At 36.3% G+C, this 23,559-nt stretch overlaps 1 protein-coding gene across 3 annotated transcripts in view; it reads right to left on the bottom strand.

Annotated features, from left to right (window-relative positions):
* Window positions 1-9,847: 9,847 nt before the first annotated feature.
* The window catches only part of LOC140533858 (aldo-keto reductase family 1 member C1-like), a 50,359-nt gene continuing 36,647 nt past the window's right edge, over window positions 9,848-23,559 (bottom strand). For all 3 annotated transcript variants that reach the window (XM_072654185.1, XM_072654184.1, XM_072654183.1), the window contains exons 4-9: window positions 21,822-21,899; window positions 20,455-20,577; window positions 19,687-19,796; window positions 19,120-19,285; window positions 13,649-13,731; window positions 9,848-10,846 (exon numbers count right to left, since the gene is read on the bottom strand). In XM_072654185.1, the coding sequence (XP_072510286.1) occupies window positions 10,804-10,846; window positions 13,649-13,731; window positions 19,120-19,285; window positions 19,687-19,796; window positions 20,455-20,577; window positions 21,822-21,899 (603 nt within the window). In that variant the 3' untranslated portion in view covers window positions 9,848-10,803. The remainder of the gene's footprint in view (window positions 10,847-13,648; window positions 13,732-19,119; window positions 19,286-19,686; window positions 19,797-20,454; window positions 20,578-21,821; window positions 21,900-23,559) is intronic.

Here is a 23,559-nt window from a genome sequence, read left to right as displayed (position 1 = left end):
GTCAATATCACACATGCAGATGTTGCTGGCCTTTGGAGATCTAAGTAAGCCTTTTGTCCTGCACACAGAGGCTAGCCTGGAAGATTTGAAACTGTCCTATATCCAGAAAGTTACGATCAACAGAAACCAATTTAATTTCCCAGCAGAGAAATGATGCACAAATCCATTTTCAAAAGCAACCAAGAGATAGAATTCTAAGAAGAAACTTTGGAGTTTAAGAAACACAAGTTGGCAGAAATATAACAAATTAACCCTCACATAGTTATTGAGACATTAGGGAACTTTTCTATTTACAAAATAGTTCCAGAGGGTGCAAAGGACTCAGTTAAGACTATTTATCATAAACACTTATTGTCTATAAAAGTGCTACTTCCACTTTCTAAAGAGCAGATGAAAGAAAAGTAATAGATATTTACCTCAATGAACTCTGACCAAAAAAGACTGCCCATTGGTTGAACGAAGACTCTCTGAAACAGATACGGCCTCTGCATATCATGTTTTCAGGACTTCAGAAACCTGACAATCTTGCCTTAAAACCTAAAAGCAATTCTTTTTTTGCCTAAAACTTCACCTAGAGGTACTATTAAAACAAGAAAACACACAGGTCAAGAATATACTGATACTCAGTCTGGCTCTTCTTGTAAGTTCAGGTTTGGGAAAGTAGGCCTATAGTTATGATGAGGATGATCAGCTCAGGTATAAGGGTGAAGAGGGTAGGAGGTGTGTTGATGATGTATTTTTGCTTATTGTTAAAGTAATTTTGTTTCTTAATGGGAAGATCTTTCCCATTCATTAACAGCCCCTTGTAACTTGCCCTAGTCACATGGAAGTCTGAGTCACATGGAACTTGTGGTGGGAAGAGCTTGCTGAATAGGTGGAACAGGAAAGTGTGGAGCAGGAAGGGTAGAGCAGAAAGAGGCAGAGCTGGAGCAGGCCTGAGAGGAAGTTGGTCAGGCTAGTCAGAGCTGGGAAGGACTCAGTCAAGCAGACAGTTGACTGTGAGTGAGAGAAGGGCATTTTTACTTAGGGGATCCTGTTTATGAGGAGGCGTGATAATGTGTATAGACTTCTTGGTTACAATGATGGATTTCTGTTGCTACAATGGATTTGACTTTCTGGTGTTGGGATTTGGCTTTCTGGTGTCTGAATAAATGTTTTTCTTCTGTCTTCTATATGGCGAGTCTGTTATACTTTGTGATTCAAAACTATGCCAAGATATTCATTGTCACTGTTGGTCCTGTGAATATTGTTTTGTTTATATAGTGGGTCATAAAATCAGTGAACTCATTTGACCTGTGACCAAACTATCTTCAGATGTTACAGGTGAACAGGAAGTAGTTACACATATAGATAAACACCAATACTAGGGTTTGACATAAAATCTCTTACACATCAATATTTATGTTTATTGATGCACTTGATAATTACTGCATGATTGACTTATGTTTCTGTTTCATTATTATTATTATGCTTGTTTGTTTTTGTACTAGTGTGACTCTTATAGTATAACATCATCCATCAGGGAGGTATGTGCTGTACAATTTATTTGCATATAACCTACTGATTACATTTATAACGGTTTTTATGCATCTGGTGATATTGTTGTGGCTTGCTAGCTTTTTTTGGCTATTTATGTTAATTTCTTGTATTCAGTGAATGTGCATGCGCCTTTCTCATTTAAACATTTAGTTGCTGAAGCACATCAAGACATACTTTGTATTGTGCATGTATTCTTCATGTGGATTTGCATTGAACATTACCAAGGGAAGATTATCTGGGATTCTGGGATAATTAATCTTGTCATATTAAAGTATTGATGTTTCTTTCAATGCTATTTGTGTATAATGGAAGATGTCAGCTATGACCTAGTTGATTTTTATAAGGAGACTGCAAAATTTTTGGTCCTGTATAAGCTTCCTGCTTGAGAGAGAAACTCTTCCCTGAATCCCTTGCATTTCTTTCAAGTGGTTGGTGGGAGTGAGAGGAGGAGTAAGGTAGAGAAGGGGGTTTGTGTCTAAGGCAGAAGTTCTGGGATCCAGCCCTGCTCCTGCCTGCCGCCTCATTCTTCTATGTTCCTCAAAGGGAAACATACTCACATTAAATTATTTATATGCCTTACAGATGGATTTCCTCCCCCTTGAATGTTACATTAATAATTCCTGTGCTTCCACATATTAGACACTGATCTCTAGTCATGAAGTATCATGATGACTTTATTCTGGTATTCAGAACTTACCACAATATTCTAGCTGGGATGTGATCAGGGCAGGGTATGATATGTCACTAAGCTTCTACCAATATAGTTTAATGTCAGTTACCTTTTTTAATGTCATTTCATGTCACACAATAATGTGTTGAATATTTACTGCAGCCAATAAACACAAAAGCCAGAGAAGGAGGAGGAAGGGGAAGAGAAGGGAATAAGCATTTATATAGCATCCACCATGTGCCAGGCACTGTGCTAAGCACTTTACATGCAAACAGGTATCCTCATATTTCAATAGAGAAGGATAAAATGGAAAACAAAAAGAATATAGAATTGATTAATCTTTGGATAAATAGGAATACTAATTCACTGATGAAGGAATTGTCAACTGCTCTAAACATTCTGGAGAACAATTTGGATCTATGTCCGAGGGAGATAAAGTAATACCACTACTAGGTCTGAACCCCAAAGAGATCAAAGAAAAGGGAAAATGATCCATATGTACAAAAATATTTATAGCAGCTCTTTTTGTGGTAGCAAAAATTGGAAAGTGAGGGGATGCCCATCAACTGGAGAATGGCTGAACACATATGGTTGTGATGGAATAATATTGTCCTAAGAAATGACAAGTAGGATGGTTTCAGAAAAACCTGAGCAAACTTATATGAACTGATGTAAAGTGAAATGAGAAGAACCAACAGAATATCGTATTCAGTAGCAGCAATAGTCTAATGATGATCAGTAAATTAGTTCCTCCTTTGAATACAATAACCCAGACATTTCCAAAGCACTTATGATGAAAAATGCTATCCACGTCCAGAGAGAAAACTGATGAAATCTGAAAGCAGAATAAGACACATTTTTTTTCTTTATTTTTTTTCCTTTTTTCTTTCTTTTTACATCATAGCTAATATGGGAAATATGTTTTACATGATTTCAGATGTATAACTGATATCACAATGTTTGAATTCTTAAGGATCGGGTGAGGTATACAAGAGAGGTAAAAAAACATAAAACCATAATATTTAAAAATCAATAGTATTTTAAAGAAAAGAAGATAAAAACCAAAGCCCTCTACACTGTTAGCTAGTTTGTTTCTTTGCTTTTTTACCATCAGGAAGTGAGACTTGTCTTTGCTTCAAAATCTGAGCCAAAGTTAATTCACATATATTTACTTAGAATTTCTGTATCCTTTTAATTTACATACTATTTGCCAAGAAGAGTGATTGTTAAGGCTGGAATCTTGAAATGGAATTGGGTCAATGATATAAAGACTATGTTTTTTAAAATAAGAAATTGTAACCTTCAGTTATAAGGGTTTGACTTCTTTTTGCCTTTTTATGAATTTTTTTTCCTTTCCTCATGTAAAACAAAAGAGAGAAAGAAAAGAGAAAGAAAGAATGGACACAGAGGGAGAAGAGCTCAGAACAAAGACTTTGGTACAATTCTGCTTAGGGGAGGAAATTATATTATGATTCACTAAATGAAAAGAAGCATCAGAGAGGTAGGAGAAAAAACAGGAGGCAGCAGTGTCAGGAAAAACCAAGAATAGGGAATCTAGGAATAAGTGAAGGTAATCAACAATGCCAACTGCTACAGAGTGATCAAGAAGGAAAAGAACTGTGAACAGATTGGGCAATTAAGAGATAACCGACGACCATAGAGAAAATAGTTTCAGTTCAGTGTTGAGGTCAGAGACCAAAGTAAAAGATTTTAAGAAGTGAGTTAATAATACATAGGTAAAACTAATGAATATAGATGATACTGATTTTGTTTTCCCTAAGAATACTCTAATGATGTTCAACTGTGAAAAACTTGACCCCTCTGAGTAAGACAATGATCCAAGACAAATCCAAAGGATGCATGATGAAAAATGCTATCCACCTCCAGAGAGAGAACAGATGAATTCTGTGTGTAGGTTGAAGTGTACTATTTTTTACTTTCTTTATATTTCTCACCAAAGGAAGCCAAAGGAAGGGAGATTATAGAGGAAGAAAATATGGTCAATGATAGCAACTGCTACAGCACAAAGCAGTGTGCTGCCAGTATGAAGAGGTGGGATGGAACTACAATTATCCCTTCAGCATCTTGCGAGTTAGTGGCATTGATACCCCCTTGATGTGGATAATCTGTGTAAAAAATTTTGACTCTCAATTTGTAGTAGAGGAGTCTGAATTATTATGGTATTAAAAATAAAATATATTGATATTATACATTATTATACATATACTTGAAGCATTTCTGTCTTTTTCAGTGTCATCTGAAACTTCCACAAAACTCCCCAAAAATTTCCTTTAATTTCTTATGCCAATCCCAGGTATATCAAAACTGTGATAGGGCAAGTCACGATGTGGAAGGGATAACTATAGATCATCTCTTGCATACCAAGCTAATGAATTAATTTTATTTGGCAGGCAAAGAAATCACTGATGGGTTTTGAGTGCAGCAGTTACTTAAAGTGATTTGTACCTAAAGGAGATTATTTACATAAAAGTGTAAAGAATGGGCTGGAGGGGAACAGAAGGGAAAAAGAAGGTGAGTACAAAATGACACTACATAGATCCCATAGAAAGAGCTTTGTTCCAGCAATTATATGGTAAAGAAAGAATACAAGAAAAATAGTGGTGCCTATCTTTAAGAGATCTTAGTGTTCTATTGTATAATCTAGCCATGTTAACAGATTACACACTCATGAAACAGCTCATATATGTTTGTGAAGCAGCAGGTGGGCAAGTGCAGGCAAAGAGAACTCAATACATACTGAATTACAAAAGTTCTGGGAAATCCAGACTGAATGAAAAAAGAAATTATCAAGAGCTCAAGTCCTATGCTAGAGCTGGTAGAATTACAAATACAAAAGTGAGACAGTTATTTCCTACAAGGAGCTTACATCATGTCGGGGAAAGAGGACAATACAAGGGAGTTGTGGCCAGAGAAGGTCAGTTTTGTTTTGAAAGTCACAGAAATGGTGAGTGGATATTGATTCAATCAATTTTTTAGTAAACTATCTAGTGTTCTCTAGTGATCCAAAATATCATCTGTAAAAAGTGTATATTCCCTAAGTTTCTTTTGATATTACTGCTGTAGACAGCATTTCTATCACTACCCTGAATAGTAATGGACATCCATGCTTTACCTCCTTGCTTTATGATCCTTAATGGAAAAACCCCATTACAGATAATGTTGGCTCTTGGTTTTATGTAGATATTACTTATCATTTTAAGGAAAGATTCATTTGTTACTTTGCTTGCTAGTATTTTTTAACAGGAATGGATGTTGGGGCTTATAAAAAGCTTTTTCTACATCTGCTGAAACAATCATATGTTCAATTATGCTTATAGCTTGCCTAATACAACTGGTAAAAATCCCACCTGATCAGTCTAAAATCTTTGAGAAATGTTGCTATATTCTCCTTGCTAACATTTGTTTTAGGGTTCATCTCCCCCCCCCCATATTGTCTATTCTTGGTTTAAATACTAAGATCATATTTTTCACAGAAGGAATTTGGTAGGACCCATTTTTCCTATGTTTTTCTTGAACAATAATATTGGAATGAATTGACATAATCCACAAAGCATTCCATAAAATCCTAAGGTTTTGGGGGGGAGGGAATTCATTTATGGCTTGTTCAATACACATATATAAATATATACACATATATACATATGTGTGTGTGTACATAGGATTAGGTAATTTAAGACCTCTATTTCTTGGTCTGTTAATCTAGGCATTTCATATTTTTGTAAATAATCATGTTTCTTTTAGACTGTAATTTTAATCTGCATATAACTCAGTAAAATATTTCTTAACTATATCTTGATTCATTGTGAAGTCATTTTTTCATTTTTGATATAGGTGATCTGAATTTCTTTCTTTTCAAAAATTGAGTTAGTTAAGATTATATTTTATTGGGTTTTGAGAAGAAAAAAACACAGTCATAGTCTGAGATGTATTTTTTACTTTCAGTTTTGTTAGTCTCATCCTTGATTTTCAGGATGTCTATTCTGGGTCTAATTGGAAGTTTGTAACTTATTGTTTTTCCAAGGATTTTTTTAAGTATATGCTCAGTTCATTAATCTACTCTGACTGCTTTGGCTTCATCTCCAACATTCTGGTAGATTGTCTTGTTGTAATTATCTTTAATGAAGAGAAGGGAAGGAGAAATAAGCATATATAGTAGTACCTCTTACCTCCCAGGCACTGTGCTAGGTGCTTTACAAATATCTCATTTGATCCTCCAACAATCCATCAGCGTAGGTGTTGTTATCTCCATTTTATAGATGAGGAAACTAAGGCAAATGTAAGTTAAATGACTTACCTAGGATTACACATGCAGTAAGTATCTGAGACCAGATTGCAACTTGAGTCTTTCTGACTCCAGGTTGGTATTATACCCACTGTGCCACTTTGCTCCCTCAATGAAATTAGAGATTTTTTTTGTATGGTTTGTTCTTTCAGCCACCCATTCTTTAAGACAAGCTATTTCGTCCACAATTAAATAATTTTTTCATTGTCTTTTTAAAGTATTTTTATTGCATCAGAGTCCATTAAAAATACATTTGCTTTTCTACATTTATTTGTGAACTTTTGATGCCCAAATATATGATTAAATTATGGAAGTACTATATGCAATTGAATTATACCTATACTCCTTTTCATTTCCATTCAGCAATCTCCAGAGGTGCATGATATCTAATTTTTAAAAATTTTATTCAAGTCTTTAATTCTCATTTGTTTAGTTTTTGCTTATATTTATCTAGGTCAGAGAGAAATAAACTGAGGTAGTGGACTCCAATGTGTGTTATAAGTGGGGCGTGTTGTAGAATTTCTCAATCTTTTGGATTCAGGCTCTCTTGGGAATGTTTCATCCACCAGGCCATCCTTGGACTGGAGGGTAAATTAAATAGAAATGAGATTGGCACAATAAGGAAGACATGTGATGAAATGGGAAATTGTTATTGCATACTTTGAACTTCGCCCTATGTGGCTGAGAGACCAAACCTGTTGCTTAGAGAACAGATTTTGGTTAACTCCGGACTGCAAGTTACACTGACTAGAAATCTTCCAATGGAGGCATATCCATAGGTGGGTATAACGAGTTTTCTCCTTTTATACATCTTGATAAACCCGTGTGTCTTGTTTGAAAACTGCCTCTGTGCTGCTGTTTTTTCTTTCTTTTTTGAATCTTATATAATTCTATAATATATTCAAGGATTTGTAGGAGCAGACCACATTTTTTCACCTCTCCCCCCTACTAGATGACTTCATAACCTTTTTTTTTAGTTCTTGGTTTCTACTCTGTCAAAATGTGTGGTGTCACAAATGGGATCTCTCATGTTCAATTTGACAAGCCCAAACAAGGACAGAACTGACCTAGATGGGCTCACTCTATATGATGAGAATGAGGTGTTTAACCTTAGGGATCCAATGGAATGCAGTATTTGTTCCCTTCCTTGAAATCTGTGTAACGAAGGGGGCTGTGTGACATACTGACTCAGAATTTTCTCAGAGTAGGCTTAGAACAAGCCTAGTCACCCTCTTCAGTAAATGAGTAGTCCTCTAAAACTGATTACCTAAGCAGTCTAGAGGCAATGCTGCCACTTGTTAGATTTGACCATTAATACTGTCTCAATCTTTATCGGTTTTCATGCTTTTTTCCTCTCCCTGCATTTCTCTCAATTGTCCTCCCCCTGTATTTCTCTCAACCCTCCTGCAGTCATTAGAAATACACTAGATACCTGTGTCTAGTGGCAACTACCTTGACATCCAGGTGAGTATGGCACTGTGATCCAGGACACAAATGCAAAGGCCACCAGTTGAACCATGTGACCTGCCCAGAGGCAATCTTTTATCAGATATTTGTGTTGTGTTTTCCCATGTTCTAATATCCCTTTAGTTGACTGAGTGACATTGATGAACAGTTCACCTAACATCAGTCCTATACCTATTCACTTTGGATAACCCCAGGTTAACGAGGGAAGCTCCAACATGTGTTAGATAAACTATTAACCAGAGCTGGGTGTTTGTGGGCCAAACACCAGCATCCCAACAGTAAGATACACTTTTTTCTCCCACCCTGTGAGGTTCTCAGGAAAATGTGCCATATCATGTCTGGTGTTATTAGTAGGTTCTGCTACCTTTTAAGATTTCTAAGGGGAAAATGCAGCTGAACAATAAAGTGTACTGGAAAAAAAATGCAGAAAGGAAGTTTAAAATGGTGGTTGGGGAAGATGAATGAAGATTCATACTTGAAACAGTTCTCCCAGTGTTCGGCCTAGAGGTCGATGAGCTACCCGAGTCTAATCACCTTTCGCAGGTCTTTGGAGGCCAACTGGATAAACATATTGAGAGAAGAGACTTTCCAGAGTCAAACAAGGGTTAGGCTTTATTCAGAGTCTTAGTTATGTATCCATATGCAGGGTGAATTCTTCCTCAGGAGAGAGGAATCCTCCTCCTCCCAAGGGGCAAGGATCATACAGCAAGAGGATGGGAGCGGAAGAGAGGAGGGACCCTCCTCCCTCCAAGGGTCCCGCAGCAAGAAGAGCCCCCGGAGGGGACCCCACATCCAGAAGATGGCCTTCAGGATTTCCTGTCCCTACTTAAGCTCTCCCAGCCACATAGTTTGCACGTGAATACCGTGCATGCTCTCAGCCCCTAGCTAACTAACAACAGGTGTGCTCAGACCATAGGCCAATCTCAATGGTGGGATGCTCTCCCCAGCAAGTTTCCCACTGAAAAGAGGTGGAAATGCATGAGATAGCCCGTGTTTCATGCCTCAATCCCCAGCTGTTCCCTGGGGGGCCTCGTGAGAACTCTGAGGTTTAGAAGTCCTCACTTATACCTGCCCAAGGCTGTCCACATGAAAACTGAGCTTACACCCCCAACATCCCAGCTTTCCATAATCTGATGCTAAACTCTCCTCAGTAATGACAGATTTACTCTCACTTCAGACTTTTAGCTCAAGGTAAGGTTTTAGGAATTTGAAAAGAAAAAGAAAAATCTTCAAGATACTTTGTCATTTCAGTCATCAGATGGGAGTTACAGAGATAAAGTTAGACAAGGAAAGAAAGGAAATATTTTTCATAGTTTCTAGAAATTTATGGTACTATAAACTAATTAGAGGACCAATTTATAACTGAGATATGATATTATTACAGCAAATTTCCAAATTAGAGTTTAAAAACCTTTGTAAATGTTGAAATATTTTAAGGAGATGAGAATGTCAAACTTCCACTGTAAATTTTTGGAATGGAGATAATTTAAAGGAGTGCCCTCTATAATTTAAAATGTTGGCAACTAGTAGTCCTTGGGAAATTGACATTTTGATGAGATGATTTGCTATTTTTAAATCCAAACTAAATTACTATATGATCCATTTAAAGGAAGATAATCTTAATGTTTTACCCTCTATACGTAGATCATACCTTAATGAAAGAAACATTTGATATTTGGCATTATGGTGATATTCTTAAAAACTAAATGAAAGAATTAAAAGACGAATTATTCTAGACTGCTCTTTGGTATAAAATACCCAATTGATAAGGAATTGATGCTTTTATATGTAAGATACATAAATGCAATTGGATCAAATTGATGATATTTGACTGGCAATGAGTTTAAAAATCCATAACACTAGATATGTTATTGTTAGGCTTACAAGTTTATTTTACACACAATACTTTTTATCTGACAGATTTAAAACAACATATTTTTCATACAATAGAATTTTGGTAGATTATCTGAGCATTGATTATTAACATTAAATTGCACCTAGAATAATAAGCATTGAAGTTACATCTTCTTTACTGCAGACAGATCCCAGATTCAAAGATTTATTTTTGTCTCATGTGTTACCTCAGATATGGGTATTTGTCAGCTTCAGGGTTTTACATAGGTCAGTGTTCTTCTGGGCTTTGAGTGAACTATGATATTTTCATCGCATGTGTAATCACAGTATGTAATTGTTTTCTGAATTTCTAATGACTGATTTCTACTCATGCATATATATGATTGACTTACTTCTGTATACCAGAGTTACAGAAATTACAATATTTGTGCAGGATGTGAAAGTAACTGGGATTAAATCATAGAGAACTGTTGGGGACTGCCATTCTTAAGTGCACAACTATATAGATGGTGAAGTGAAGTCATCCATGATAGAATCTCATTAAGAAACTGGGTAGCTAGGATGCTCGAGGGCATATCAACATATAGGTTAAAGTACTTAGAATAATGGTAAACTGAGAAAAGAGGAAAACTGTGAGCTCGATACCACCTCTGATACATCCTCTCTAAGCAAAGGCTACCTTTCTTGGGAAAAATGGATAATACTTGCACTACTGCATGAAAATGACCTGGTAAACTTTGAAATGCTACATAAATGTGTACCATTATGTCTGTCTTACAGGGGGCAGGAAAGGTAAAGTTTATAATAGAACAACTACCTTTAACTTATGCCGTGGTGTAGGCTTTGCGATATTGCATGGTTTAACCATTATACTGGATTTGATTTTCATAAAAATCAACAGAATGTAAGCTATTTCTTTAAGAGAAACTTCACTGCCTCAGGGACACAAATCTTCTGAGTCAGAACTTCATTAATATTCATCATTATACGGATAGTTGGGAAGTTCCTGGAATCTAAAAAGGGACAAACAGACATGTTCAAGTATTATGCCTTAAAGAAATCTCTCCAACACAACAGCTCCAACAACCTACCTCCTCCCACACTCAATCTCCTCAAATACCCAGATTAAGAAATACCGTCTTTGTGGTAGATTGTTTTCATTGACCCATGCATCTAAATACTGAGTGAAGACTTAGCTATGGATCCCTCTTGCCTTGGATTCAAGCAGGCTTTGCTCAGTTTCCTTAAACAAGAAAACATTTCTGAGATACAAGGCAAATAAATGGGTGACATAATAGACCAGGAGAAAGAAATGGCAAAACATTTAAGTATCTTTGCCAAAAACCCCAAATGTGGCCACAAAGTGTCAGATGTGACTGAATCAACTGAACAGTAAACATAATACATCCTGGATCTGGAAACAGAAAAGTTGTAACTTGTGTTCTGACTTTTCAATACTGGGCAGTAGGACTATGGGCAAATTACTATAATCCCTCATCTTTAAAATGGAGAATAATATTTTTTGGTCTACCTGTTTTACAGGGTTATTTCAAGGTTGACTTGCGAATATGGGGTACAAAGGACTTAGCAATAAATAAATTACCATGTAATTGTCAATTATTATCATTAAGAAAGACCATATAACAAGGGGTATTTGGAAGGGTCTGATTTAGGAAACTGAAGCCAAGAGAGGGGAAGTGAGCTCCCCCTGAGTCAAAATGGTAGAGATTGGCAGAGAGAACAATCAAAGCTTAAATTTAAGACTTGAAATTCAGTATTTTTCCCATGATAACCATTACACTGCCTCCCTACACCATGGCATACCTTTATCCACATCAATCAACAATCAATAAAGCAGGCTTTGTTCCCATAGCATGAAGCGAATGAAGAGGAGGAAAAGCATTGTGGTGGACTTTGGCCAGGCTCTACTATGAACCCCATTAAATTCTGATTTTTTTTGTATAGAACCAGATAAAGGAGATATTCCAAGGACAATCAATAGCATAGTAAATATTCCACTATGCAGCAAGTCAGTCAGTCAGTAAGTGTTTTCTATACCTACCATATGTGAGGCATTGTGCTAAGCAAGGGGGATACAAAGAAAAACAAAAGACAGTCTGTGCCCTTGAAGAGCATGTAATCTAATGGGGAAGACTGTAATTAAAGAAATGTGTAAAACAAACTACATGGATGAAAAAATCCAAACAGAGAAGGCATTAGAATTAAGAGGGAGTGGGAAAGGCTTCCTGTAGAAGGTAGAATTCTAGTTGGCACATGAAGAAAGCCATGAAGCTATGAGGTAGGAGGCATGGGGGAAGATACCTTGTTTGCAAAAAGGCAAGGAGGCCATTGTCAACAGATTGAAGAGCACATGACAAGGAGTAAAGTGGGAAAAGACTGGAAAGGTGGAGGGGGGGGAGGTTATAAAGACCTCTAACTGCCAAACAGAGAAATTTATATTTCCTTCTGGAGATGATAGGGAGCCATGAGGGTTTGTTAGGTGACCTTTGTTAGGGTGAATTAATGGAGAATGGATGGGAAAGGGGGAGATTTAAGGCAAATAGACTTGTCCAAAACCTACTGCAATGGTTCAGGTATTAGGAGAAGAGGGTATGCACCACAGAGGTGGCAGTATCAGAGGAGAGAAGACAGAATATTCAAAGGATGTTACAAAGGTGAAATCAACAGGCTTTGACAACATAGTGAATATGAGAAGGTGTGAGGTGAGAGATAGTGAGGAGTTAAGGATGACACCTAGGGTCTAAGCCTTGGGGTTGGATGAGAGCTGTGCCCTTGAGAGTAATAGGAGAAGTTTGGATGTGGGCAATATATGGAGGAAAGATAATGAGTTCAGTCTCAGATACAAAAAACAAGGTTTCAAAGTTAAAACAGAGAAAGATATGTACCGTGCTTACTTTAATGACCATGTTTACATAATTTCCAAATATACCTAGGCTAACATGGGACCTGTCACCTAATGAGAATTAAAGCAGTCATGGAAACAGAAGTTGGGCTTCTCTGAACCTCACTTCCTAAGGAATTATAGAGTACAAGAATCCTTAAAGGAAATGAGTTTGGAGGAAGTCACACTAAGTTATCTTCATCTTTTCTTGAATGCCTGTGATTATACTCTTCCACAGTTACATTACAGGTCGCTATAGCGATCATCTTCACACAATCTAGGCCCTAGAGTACCCTTCAGGCCTAATTTGGACTCCTCAAAGATTATCTAATCCAAACCCTTCTTTTTCCAGATTTGCTAAGAAACTGAGATTCAGAGACAATAAGGGATTTTTTGTTTTTGCCTTATAGTTAGGAACCACCAGAGACATAATAAGAACCTAACTTTCTGACATAAGGTACTGCCCTATTTGTATGGGAGAAGTTTGGTTACTGAAAGTGGAAGAAAATGACCTGTTGTTCACCAAAACCGTAATAAAATCCATGTGTGGAAAAAATATATTTTTTTATTAAACTATCACACTAGATACATGAGAACCACAAAGAACAGCCACATTTGAGGGCAGACAAATGACTTAAGTTTCAAATATCTTATTGCAATTTTACACTTGAGACTCTATTACTAAAATGACTTTTTTTTATACCTGACCCAGAATAAGTGCATAGGAGAGGTCCAGAGTGCTGCTTCAGATAAAAGGAAGAGAAGATTTGATGACTGTAAAACATTATACCTTGTAAATATTTAACTTCTCTGTGAAGGACTTGAAAAAAGGACTCCTACCTCTAAAGAGCTGTCCCATGTCCCTGCAGTCACAGAAATCTGAGATAGAAAGATGCTAAGAGCAAAAACTCACTGATCAAGGATCAGGTAGCGAAGGTTTCTATTAAGGCCATCAATGACTTTAATGTCTTCTGGGGTCAACTGAAACTCAAACACCTGCCAGAGAAGAGAAATTGTTATAAGTAGGGTCTGTTTATAGCACCTCAGAATGAAACAGGCAAGCTGAATGATGGGACTTCTGTAACTCTGTTCTGGAGTTGGAGGTGTTTAGGGTAGGTGAAAACTAACTAATCCCACCTGATAGCTCCAGTCTTCCTGTGGGAGGAGCCACCCTTTCCTAACTCCACCTTTTAGAGTTGCAGAATTCCCCTTAATCTAGAACTTTCCATTTATTTATTCATGAATGCCTTAGGGATTCAGTATATTCATCCTATTCATTCAACAGGGTCATGTTTAAACATTTTAATCCTGCTTTATATAACAAATAATTGCACAAAATTTGTTGTAAATGTATTTTCCCCCGAGATAACAATCATATGTATGTTTGAAGACATATAGGTTTTTTTCTCAAAAAAATTCAAAACGATCAAACACACAATGATTTCGATGTATCTACTACACCAAACTGACCACTTCTGACTTAGTGCAACATGTTCTTGAAGTTTCTCCACTTGTCCACAAATTGTTTCCAAATAGCCATGGCCACAGGAGTGAAAAGTTTGAGTGAAAATATATTTCTAATAGGTGATCATATGCATGGCCATACTCTCATTTGCATTCTGTACATCACAGAGCTCTTTCTTTCTCCTTTGTTACCATATAATTCGATCTCATCAGTGATATAATCACATGATCAACATGCATTCTTTTTGCATTTGCATTCCTGCAGGGCAAATAAATGTCAGGCTGTTTGAAATCCATGATCACTTAAAAGTCATCTTGAAACTATCATGGACTATCCCAAGCATTCAGGAGAAACAAAACTTGTATTGTCTCTCATTACAATATCAAGGCAGCTTCCTGATTTAACTATATCCTCCACTTATGACAATATTATTCAGTTTAAATGAACTGGTCAGCAACACATCTCAGCATTTCAGTAGAATTTCTTTGAGGGTGTAGCCAGTATGGTGGTGGGAAAGAATGAAGTTATATCTGAAGAAATTCTCTCCTGAAAAGATTAATGTAGCTATAAAAATTGTTTTAAAATGAAGCAATATATACAATTACAACACAGATATATATATTTATCATTTCATACAATGTTTCTTATTAACCAGTAGAAAAGTTCATTTTTTATATCCTCTCTTTATTTTTCACAACAGGTTGAGTAGCTAAAAATTTTAAATGAACTTGCATCTTCAAACAAGATAGCTTCAAAATTCTCCTACCATTTTTCATCACACTATGGGAGCAAGCATTTTCACTTTATGCTTATTTTAAATTAAAATACAAACATAAACTTCATGTAGAAACAATTTAAATGTGTGTATCTATTGTTAAGTCAAATATGATAAAGTTCTGTTCAAATAAAAAAGTTCCCTATCAAAATTAAGATTATATATGAAAATTAGGTAATGTTAAACTAGGAAATTTTAAAAGAGAACCAAAAGGATGAAAAAATAGAAGACAGTGTGAAGTATCTCATTGGAAAAACTACAGGCCTGGAAAATGGATCCAGGACAGATAATTTAAAAAGTATTGGACTATCCAAAATTCATGATCAAAAAAAGAGCCTAGACATCATCCTTCAAGAAATTATCAAGGAAAATTGCCCTAATATTCTAGAACCAGAGGATAAAGTAGAAACAGAAAGAATCCACCAATTACCTCATGAAAGAGATCCCAAAAGGAACATTCCTAGGAACATTGTAGCCAAATTTCAGAGTTCCCATGTAAAGGAGAAAATATTACAAGCACTCAGAAAGAAACAATTCAAATATTGCAGAAACACAATCAAGATTACACAAGATTTAGCAGCTTCTACACTATGGGACCAGGGGGCTTGGAATATGATAATCCAGAGGTCAAAGGAGATGGCATTGAAACCAAGCATCACCTACCCAGCAAAACTGAATATAATACCTAAGGGGAAAAAATGTAACTTAAATGAAATAGAGGACTTGCAAGTATTATTGCAAAGACTAGAGCTGAATAGAAAAGTTGACTTTCAAATATAAGAACCAAGAGAAACATGAAAAGGTAAACAGGAAAGAGAAACCATAAAACACTTGTTAAAGTTGAATTGTTTACATTCCTACATAGAAAGATGACATCTGGCATTCATGAAATCTTTCTCAGTATTAGGATAGTTAGAGGGAATATATAAGTATATACATACATACATACATACATACATACATACATATATATATACATATATATATATATATATACTCACACACATACATGTATGTACATTCCAGGAGGGAATAACAAACATTCAATTAGGAATGGAAGTTTATCTCACACTACAGGAAAGCAGGGGGGAAGGAGATAAGAAAGGGGGAATAATAAAAGGGACAGCAGATTGGGGGAAGGGGTAATTAGAAGCAAACACTTTGGGAGAAGGACAGGTCAAAGGAGAGAATAGAATAAATGGATAGCAGGAAAGGATAGAGGGAAATGTAGTTAGTCTTTCACAATATGACTGTTATGGAAGTGTTTTGCATCACTATACATGTATAACCTACATTGAATTGCTTATTTTCTCAGTGATGGGGGGGTGAGGGAAGGGAGAGAATGTTCAACTCAAAGCTTTAAAAATGAATGCTAAAAATTATTTTTAAATGCAATTAGGAAATGAGATATATAGGAAATGGGATATAGAAATCTATCTTACCCTATAGGAAAATAGAAGGGAAGGGGATGGGGGTGATAGAAGGAAGGGCAGAGTGGAAGAAAGGGTAATCAGAATGCATACTATTCTAGGGTGGGGTCAGGGGAAAGATGGGGAGAAAATTTGAAATACAAATTTTTCTGGAAGTGAATCTTGAAAACTGAAAATAAATAAATTTATGTTAAAAAAATAAATTTTAAAAAAGGTTAGCCCAATTAAAAAGGAGGTACACAAGCTAACTGAAGGACACAATTGCTGAGAAATTCTTATTGGTCAAGGGAAGCTAATGACTCGATGAGATATCAACAATCCATCAAAAAAAATGAAACAATAGAAGAAAATGTGAAATGTCTCAATGGAAAAAAAAACTAACCTAGAAAATATATAAAAGGGAGAAAATTGAAAACAATTGAAACTATGATCAGAGACAGAGATCTTGGACATCATATTGCAAGAAATTATCAAGGAAAACTGCCCTGATATCCTAGAACCAGAAAGTAAAATCAAATTAAAAGAATCCATCCATCACGTCCTAAAAAAGGTCCATAAAGGAAGACTCCCAGGAATATTATAGCTAAACTCCAGAATTCCCAGATCAAGCAGATGATACCTCAAGCAGCCAGGAAGAAACAACTGAAATACTGTGGAGCCAAGTCAGGATTATACAGGATTTAGCAGCTTCTACATTAAAGGACTGAAAGGGCTTGGAATATGGTATTCCAAAAGGCAAATGAACTAGTTTCACAACCAAAAATCATCTACCTAGCAAAACTGAATATTTAACCCTCAAGGAGAAAAATGGATATTTAGTGAAAAAATGAGCTTTCAAGCATTCTTGATAAAAAAAGACCAGAGCTGAACAGAAAATGTGACTTTCAAATACAGGACAGAAGAGAGACATAAAAAGGAAAAGAGAAAAGAGGAAAAAAAACATAAGGGATTCAATAGTGGTAAACTGTTTACATCCCTAAATGGGAAGATGATATGTGTAATTTTTAAGAAGGGTTTCACTACTAGAAGGAAAGTACAGAGAGAGAGGGTTCAGGCATAAGTTGATTTTGATGAGATGACATTAAAAAAAAGAGATGGAAAAGAGGATTGCACTGGGAGAAGAGGAAAAGAGAGGTAGAATGGGAAAATTATCTCACATGAAAGAGGCTTAGGGAGGGAATAATATACAAACTGAGATAGATATAGAAATCTATGTTATCATATTGTGAAGTAGAAGGAGAGAGGGATAAGACAAACAGGGGAACTGATAGAAGGGATAACTGATGGAGGTAAATGGTGGCCTGCAAAACACTGGTGAGGAGGGTCAGGGCAAAAATAATGAGAAGAATCAACAGGGGAAAATAGGATGGAAGAAAATACACAGTAATCATAACTGTAAATGTGAATGGACTGTACTCACCCATAAAATGGAAGCAAACACCAAAGTGGATTAAAAACAAGAATCCTACAATATATGGTCTACAAGAAACACATCTGAAGAACAGACACACAGTAAAGGGAAGGGGCTGGAGCAGAATCCATTACGCTTCAGCTGAAGCACTAATTAAAACAGAAAAGTTAACAATTTTAAAATACAAAGAAATTCTGGATGCAATATCTGCATTCTCAGGCAGTCAGAAGGGTGGGGAGAATGATAGAAAGGGTGGGAAGGAGGGACAGAGTATACTTTTATCAGATGTCCCAAGGAGACATTTCAAATTAAATATCTGAGACATCTCAAATTTAATATATCCAAAAAACATCATCATCATTTCCCCAAAAAATAATATCAAATCCAATTTTCCCAATTTCTGTATAAAGAACCACAAATTTTCTAGACTCTCTGGTTCATTATCTTGGTGTTCTCCTCAATTCCTCTTTTTCTCTCACTCCACAAATGTATTCAGTTGCCAAATCTTGCTGTTTCTGCCTCACCATCTGACATCTCATCTCATCTGTCTGCTCAGACAGCTACCATCATCATTTATCACCTGGATTATTGGTTACTTTCCTTCAAGTCACTCCCCAGTTCAGTCCATTATCCGCATTGCTTACAAATTCATTAACCTTATATGCAGATCTCACTGTATCATTCCCTTATTCAATAAAATCCTTATCACCTTGAGGATAAAATATAAACTTTTCCACAATGTGGCCCCAATCTATCTTTCTCTTGGTTGCTCACACAGAATACTGCATCTCCTATCTTCTTCCCTTTGTACTAGGAAAGGCATTCTCTCTTCACCTCTACCTCACAGAATCCCTTTCTTCCTTTGGTATATCTCAAGTACCAACTTCTATATGAAGTTCCTCCTGATCCCCTTAACTGCTAATGCTCTGCCTACCTTACTACTATGCATTTATCTCATTTGTATTTTTCTTTATATTATACATATGCATGATATAATGTGAATACATACAAACCAGATATTGCAAAGTGTGTGTGATATTTTTGTCACATACACTGTCTCCTCAGAAAACTGAAGTGAACAAATTGTTTCTTGGAGATCTTTTGAGAATAGCAGAGAATGTGGGTGAAGTCTCACTTCTATCCACCAGATTGAATCCCTGAAGGCCACTAGACTCTTCAGGAATCATCTCCCTAATGACCAGTTTTCAGACTTCTCTATTTTTCATCATTTTCTCCAATATTCCATTCACCAACACCAGTATTTGTGCAGCTGCTTAAACCAACTCTGCCCCTGCTGCTTTACCTGAAAGTTCTCCTTGATCTCCTTTTCACTGCAGCTCCCTGCCAAGACTACCACCCCTCGTTGAATCTGGTATCGGAGAGCAACCTGGGCTGGGGATCGATTGTGCTTCTTGGCAATGGCTCCCAAGACTGGTTCTTTTAGGAGAACCGGAGATGTTTCATCTACCCTACAAGGGAAAACAAAGATTTTGAGATCTGTGCTCAGGGAAAAGGGGCAGAGTTCAATGCTATGTAGATAGTAATCACCCTTTAGCTTTTTTATATTTTTCAAAGTATTTCCATAAATGTATCATTTAGACCTCATAATAATACAAGAGGGAGGGGGGTTGAATTTATTATCTTCTCTTTACATACAATGAAATGGGGCTTAAAAAGGTTAAATTATTTTCTCAAGATCATGCAACTAGTAAAGTGCCAGAAGTCAAATGGGAGTCAAATCCAGTTTACTATAATCCCACAATCAATGCTGTTTCCACTAGTCAATGTTGCATAATTTGTAAGCATACAAAAATTTGAGTCATCAGTGTTATTAGTGATTAAGTAATCAATTACAGACCCCCTTTCTCACCATGGAGCCTCTCTCTGGGTTCCCAAAGCACTGTGTGCTATCAATATGATATCTTTTGACTTGCAGAACTCCAACAATTTGCTCTGATTCAGGTAAGGATGACATTCCACCTGCAGTACAATAAATACTGAACTTTTACCTTAGAAAAATAAGCTATATGAAGCCAGAAAGAACAATATTAAGCATTTTTACAACTGAAGGACTTGAGAAATACCCCAAATACACCCCAAATCACAGAGTATATGTCTACTTAGGGCCCTTTCCACATACAGCCATTAGTTCTGAAATAGGCAGAAAACATAGTTTTGAATAAAGGAAAAGACTAAAATCAGTTGATAAAGGATGTAAGCTTCAGATAATGCCATTGATGAATAGTTTGATGCCTGAAAGAAGTAGGAAAAGAACTTTCATTTAATGAAAAACTGTTTAAATGTGTTGAAAGAAACAGAGCTCTCAGGTATTAATTATCTGAGCAGACATGAATAGAAAATCAACACTTTAATAAAAATAGACTCAAAAGATCTTATGAACTTTATTAGATGAAACCTTGAATGTCTGAAAAGTTTTCCAGTTGAAAGGATTAAAGAAATAAGTTTTATTTATTAAAAACTAGGAAAATGTGAGTAGGAAGAAATCGTTTCAAGAACAAAAAATGAGATGTAAGATGATGATGAAGATGAGAATTACAGGGAATTATTATTCCTCCATTCATCTGTCAAGAAGAGGAAGGAGAGGAAAGAAACTGCACCAGAAAAAGAATTATTTTACCTGGTTGCAGACAGGTTTATATTTCAGCCCAGTTTTGTTCAGGATCATCTCCAATTGCCTGCGGTTGAAGTTGGACACTCCAATGGACTTCACAAGGCCTGCATCCTTACATTTCTCCATGGCCTGAGTACAGAAGGATTGTGAACCACTAGGGAACCTTGAAGAACATGTTGAGTAGAATCCCCCACTGATCACCTAGCCTTGGTTTTTTCACGTCCTTGCCTCAGATTTGAAAAAAGAACCTCAAGAGAGGATATACCACAGAATTAAAACCTGGAAGGGACTTTAGATACAACTTAGTTAAAACTTCTCTTTCTTTTCTTGTTTGGTCAAGGAAAGCAGCATCAAGAGAAATCATTGCCAAGTGCAACAAAGTGAGCAACCAAACGATGATTTGAGTACTGGTCTTCTGACCTCTTTGCTATACTGGTTCAGAAGACAGCTCTTCATCAGGCATATTTCTAGTTTTAAAAAGCAAATATTAACTGAATTTCTTCTATGTGACACAGACTCCCATATACATTTTCAATCAAAGTATGAAATTCTGGAAGTTAGGTGACAATTTCAGTAAATGACATTTAAAATCATAGGATCCAAAGGCAAGGTATTCCAAAATATCAAATTAGCCTTTCATTCTGAAATGGGTAACAAAATCTCTACTGCCAAGAAACAAAAATAGTAACAATCACCAGAAAAAGAAATTCCCCCACCCACAGCTTGTATCTACTTTCTCTTGTCTTTACTTTTTGTTATTTTCTAGCACACCAGTTATTCTCTCACTTGCCATCCCCATTCAATGAGTCCTGGGATCTTTCCCCTTGATCTGAATGTGACAAGATGTCTAAATTTCTGGGAGGTTAGAAGAAACCCTGGGAGTGCACCTCTTCTCTCCATCCTATAACCCACCTCAGGGGACCTAAGATCCTATTGTTACAAACAGAGGCTGCTTCAACAACATCTTAAAGTACAACATTCTTAAAGTACATAATTCCCTGGATTTTCTGATTAGTGTGTGAAGCCTCATTTAATCCCCACTGACATTCATTTTATATTAATATGGAATAATAGAGTATATCACTAGCGTCAAGAGACCACTATCTTTTAGTCCAATTGCCCTCATTCTTCAAATGATAGCTGAGATGACTGACTCAGTATCCTCAAATCAATGTCAGAGCTAAAGTTAGAGATTTATGTTTCTAGCCCTGCACATATTCCATTTAACAAAGTGTCTTGCACCTTTTCATTTGATAAAATTCAGTTCCAGCTACTGAGGATCTTCCTCTCCAGTTACAATAACTTTTAGGTGGGCTAACTTCACCTCAAAGCAACAGGATATTTTTTGTTGTCTCTTTCCACAATTCACCTACCTCCCAAGTATCACGCAAATCTACAGAGTCACCAATAAGTTTCTGATTTTCATCCAATGGAAAATTCTCTTTGAAAGGCTGTAATTAGAGAAGGAAAACTTGTCTTAGAGACATTCAAGCACATAAGTGATTCTATTCAATTCCAAGTACTATGTATGTTGCATAAGGCACAGTGCCACATACCACAAATAAAACATGAAATGGCAATGAATTTCTGGACTTATAGGAGCTCATCAACTAGTAGATATCAAATACATAGATTATTATAATACAAATCCAAAAGATCAGAGATCTAGACCTGGAAAAAATCTTAGAGATCATGTAAATCAAACCCTCTCATTGTATGATATATTTAAAACTCTATTGCTAATTTTACACAAAACATTTATCAATACACATTGAATTAAATCCCATAAAGGAACATATTTCCAGAATTAAGCAAAACTGCCTAATTTAATCACATGGTTCTGTATGTGCAAGTAACACTTTTTAACTTGATAGTATGTTGATATTTAAAAAGAAAAGATGTATCCTTTAACTTGAATAGCTTACAATTTTTTATAAAATTGTAGTCATGTATATCCATTCAGTCACTCACTCATAAAACATTGATTAATGAACTATGAGAGCTTAGTGGCCCTGAGCTAGACTCTGGGTTTACCAAAAGGAAAGAATTCACTATTGGACAGTTTTAGTAATTCCTATTTTGTAATCTGTGGCCCAGAACCAAACTGCTAAACCTTCCATTCATTTTTATTTCTTTGTCTTCCATAATTGTAGGGTTTTTTTGGTTGAAAAAATCCAGCCCCCCCAACACATTCATTCTTCCCTCTCTCACTCTCATCTTCTCCCTCCTCAGTTCAGTAAAGTCTGCTGTTCATTTTATCCTTTTTCCTTATGCTTCCCTTTGCAAGCACACATAATAGTATGATTCATGTATCCCTTCAACCTCAATCCTCTCTTTCTATAGATTATATCCTTTAAAAACCCATACAATTTTTCTTTCCTCCTCACTGACCAAAAGATATAGTGAGGTTCCCCTTTTAATATGTAAGCATTGGACCATCATCCTGACTCTTATGGCTACTTGGACTTGTTGACATTTCACAAATTACTTTGATCCCTTGCATTTTGTTTTGGACACAACTGGGGCTAAGTGACTTGATCAGTCGTACACCTGGTGAGAATGTGAGGCCAAATTTGAACTCAGGTTGAAATGTGAATTGAAGTCCTCCTTATTTGAGGGCCTGTGCTCTATCCACTGTACCACCTAGCTGCTCCTGCCCCTTACATTTCAAAAGCTGTTAAAGAAGGCAGCCTCTAGAAGTAGAGTCAGGCAGCCCAGCTCCCACATACTTACTCTAGCAAAACTAAACTTCATATCACACAGAATAAATGATCATAAACTAATGAGAAAGTATAGTAAGTAAAATCTTCTACTCCAGAATTACACAAAATCATTCAGCAGCTCACAGACAAGAAAAGCACTCCCTTTCCCTCCTCCTGAGCATAATCTGTAGTCTGCAATGTTCTAGGTCTAGGTTCTGCAAGAATGGAGGACTCACTTGAGAAAGCTCTAGGGTGAAGACCTGGAAAACCCTGAGGAGGAACAGCTAGAAGAATTGCTGACATGCTACTGAGCTTAGGTCAGAACAGCCAAGATCAAAGATAAGAGGATCTAAACACTCTGAAATGTGATGCCATAGATTACCCTGAAAATGCAGCTCTACAAATGTCA

Source organism: Notamacropus eugenii, chromosome 3 (assembly GCF_028372415.1).
Source record: "Notamacropus eugenii isolate mMacEug1 chromosome 3, mMacEug1.pri_v2, whole genome shotgun sequence".
NCBI lineage: Eukaryota > Metazoa > Chordata > Mammalia > Diprotodontia > Macropodidae > Notamacropus > Notamacropus eugenii.
The sequence above is the reverse complement of the archived record's forward strand: the minus strand, read 5'-3'. Positions and strand labels throughout refer to the sequence as shown.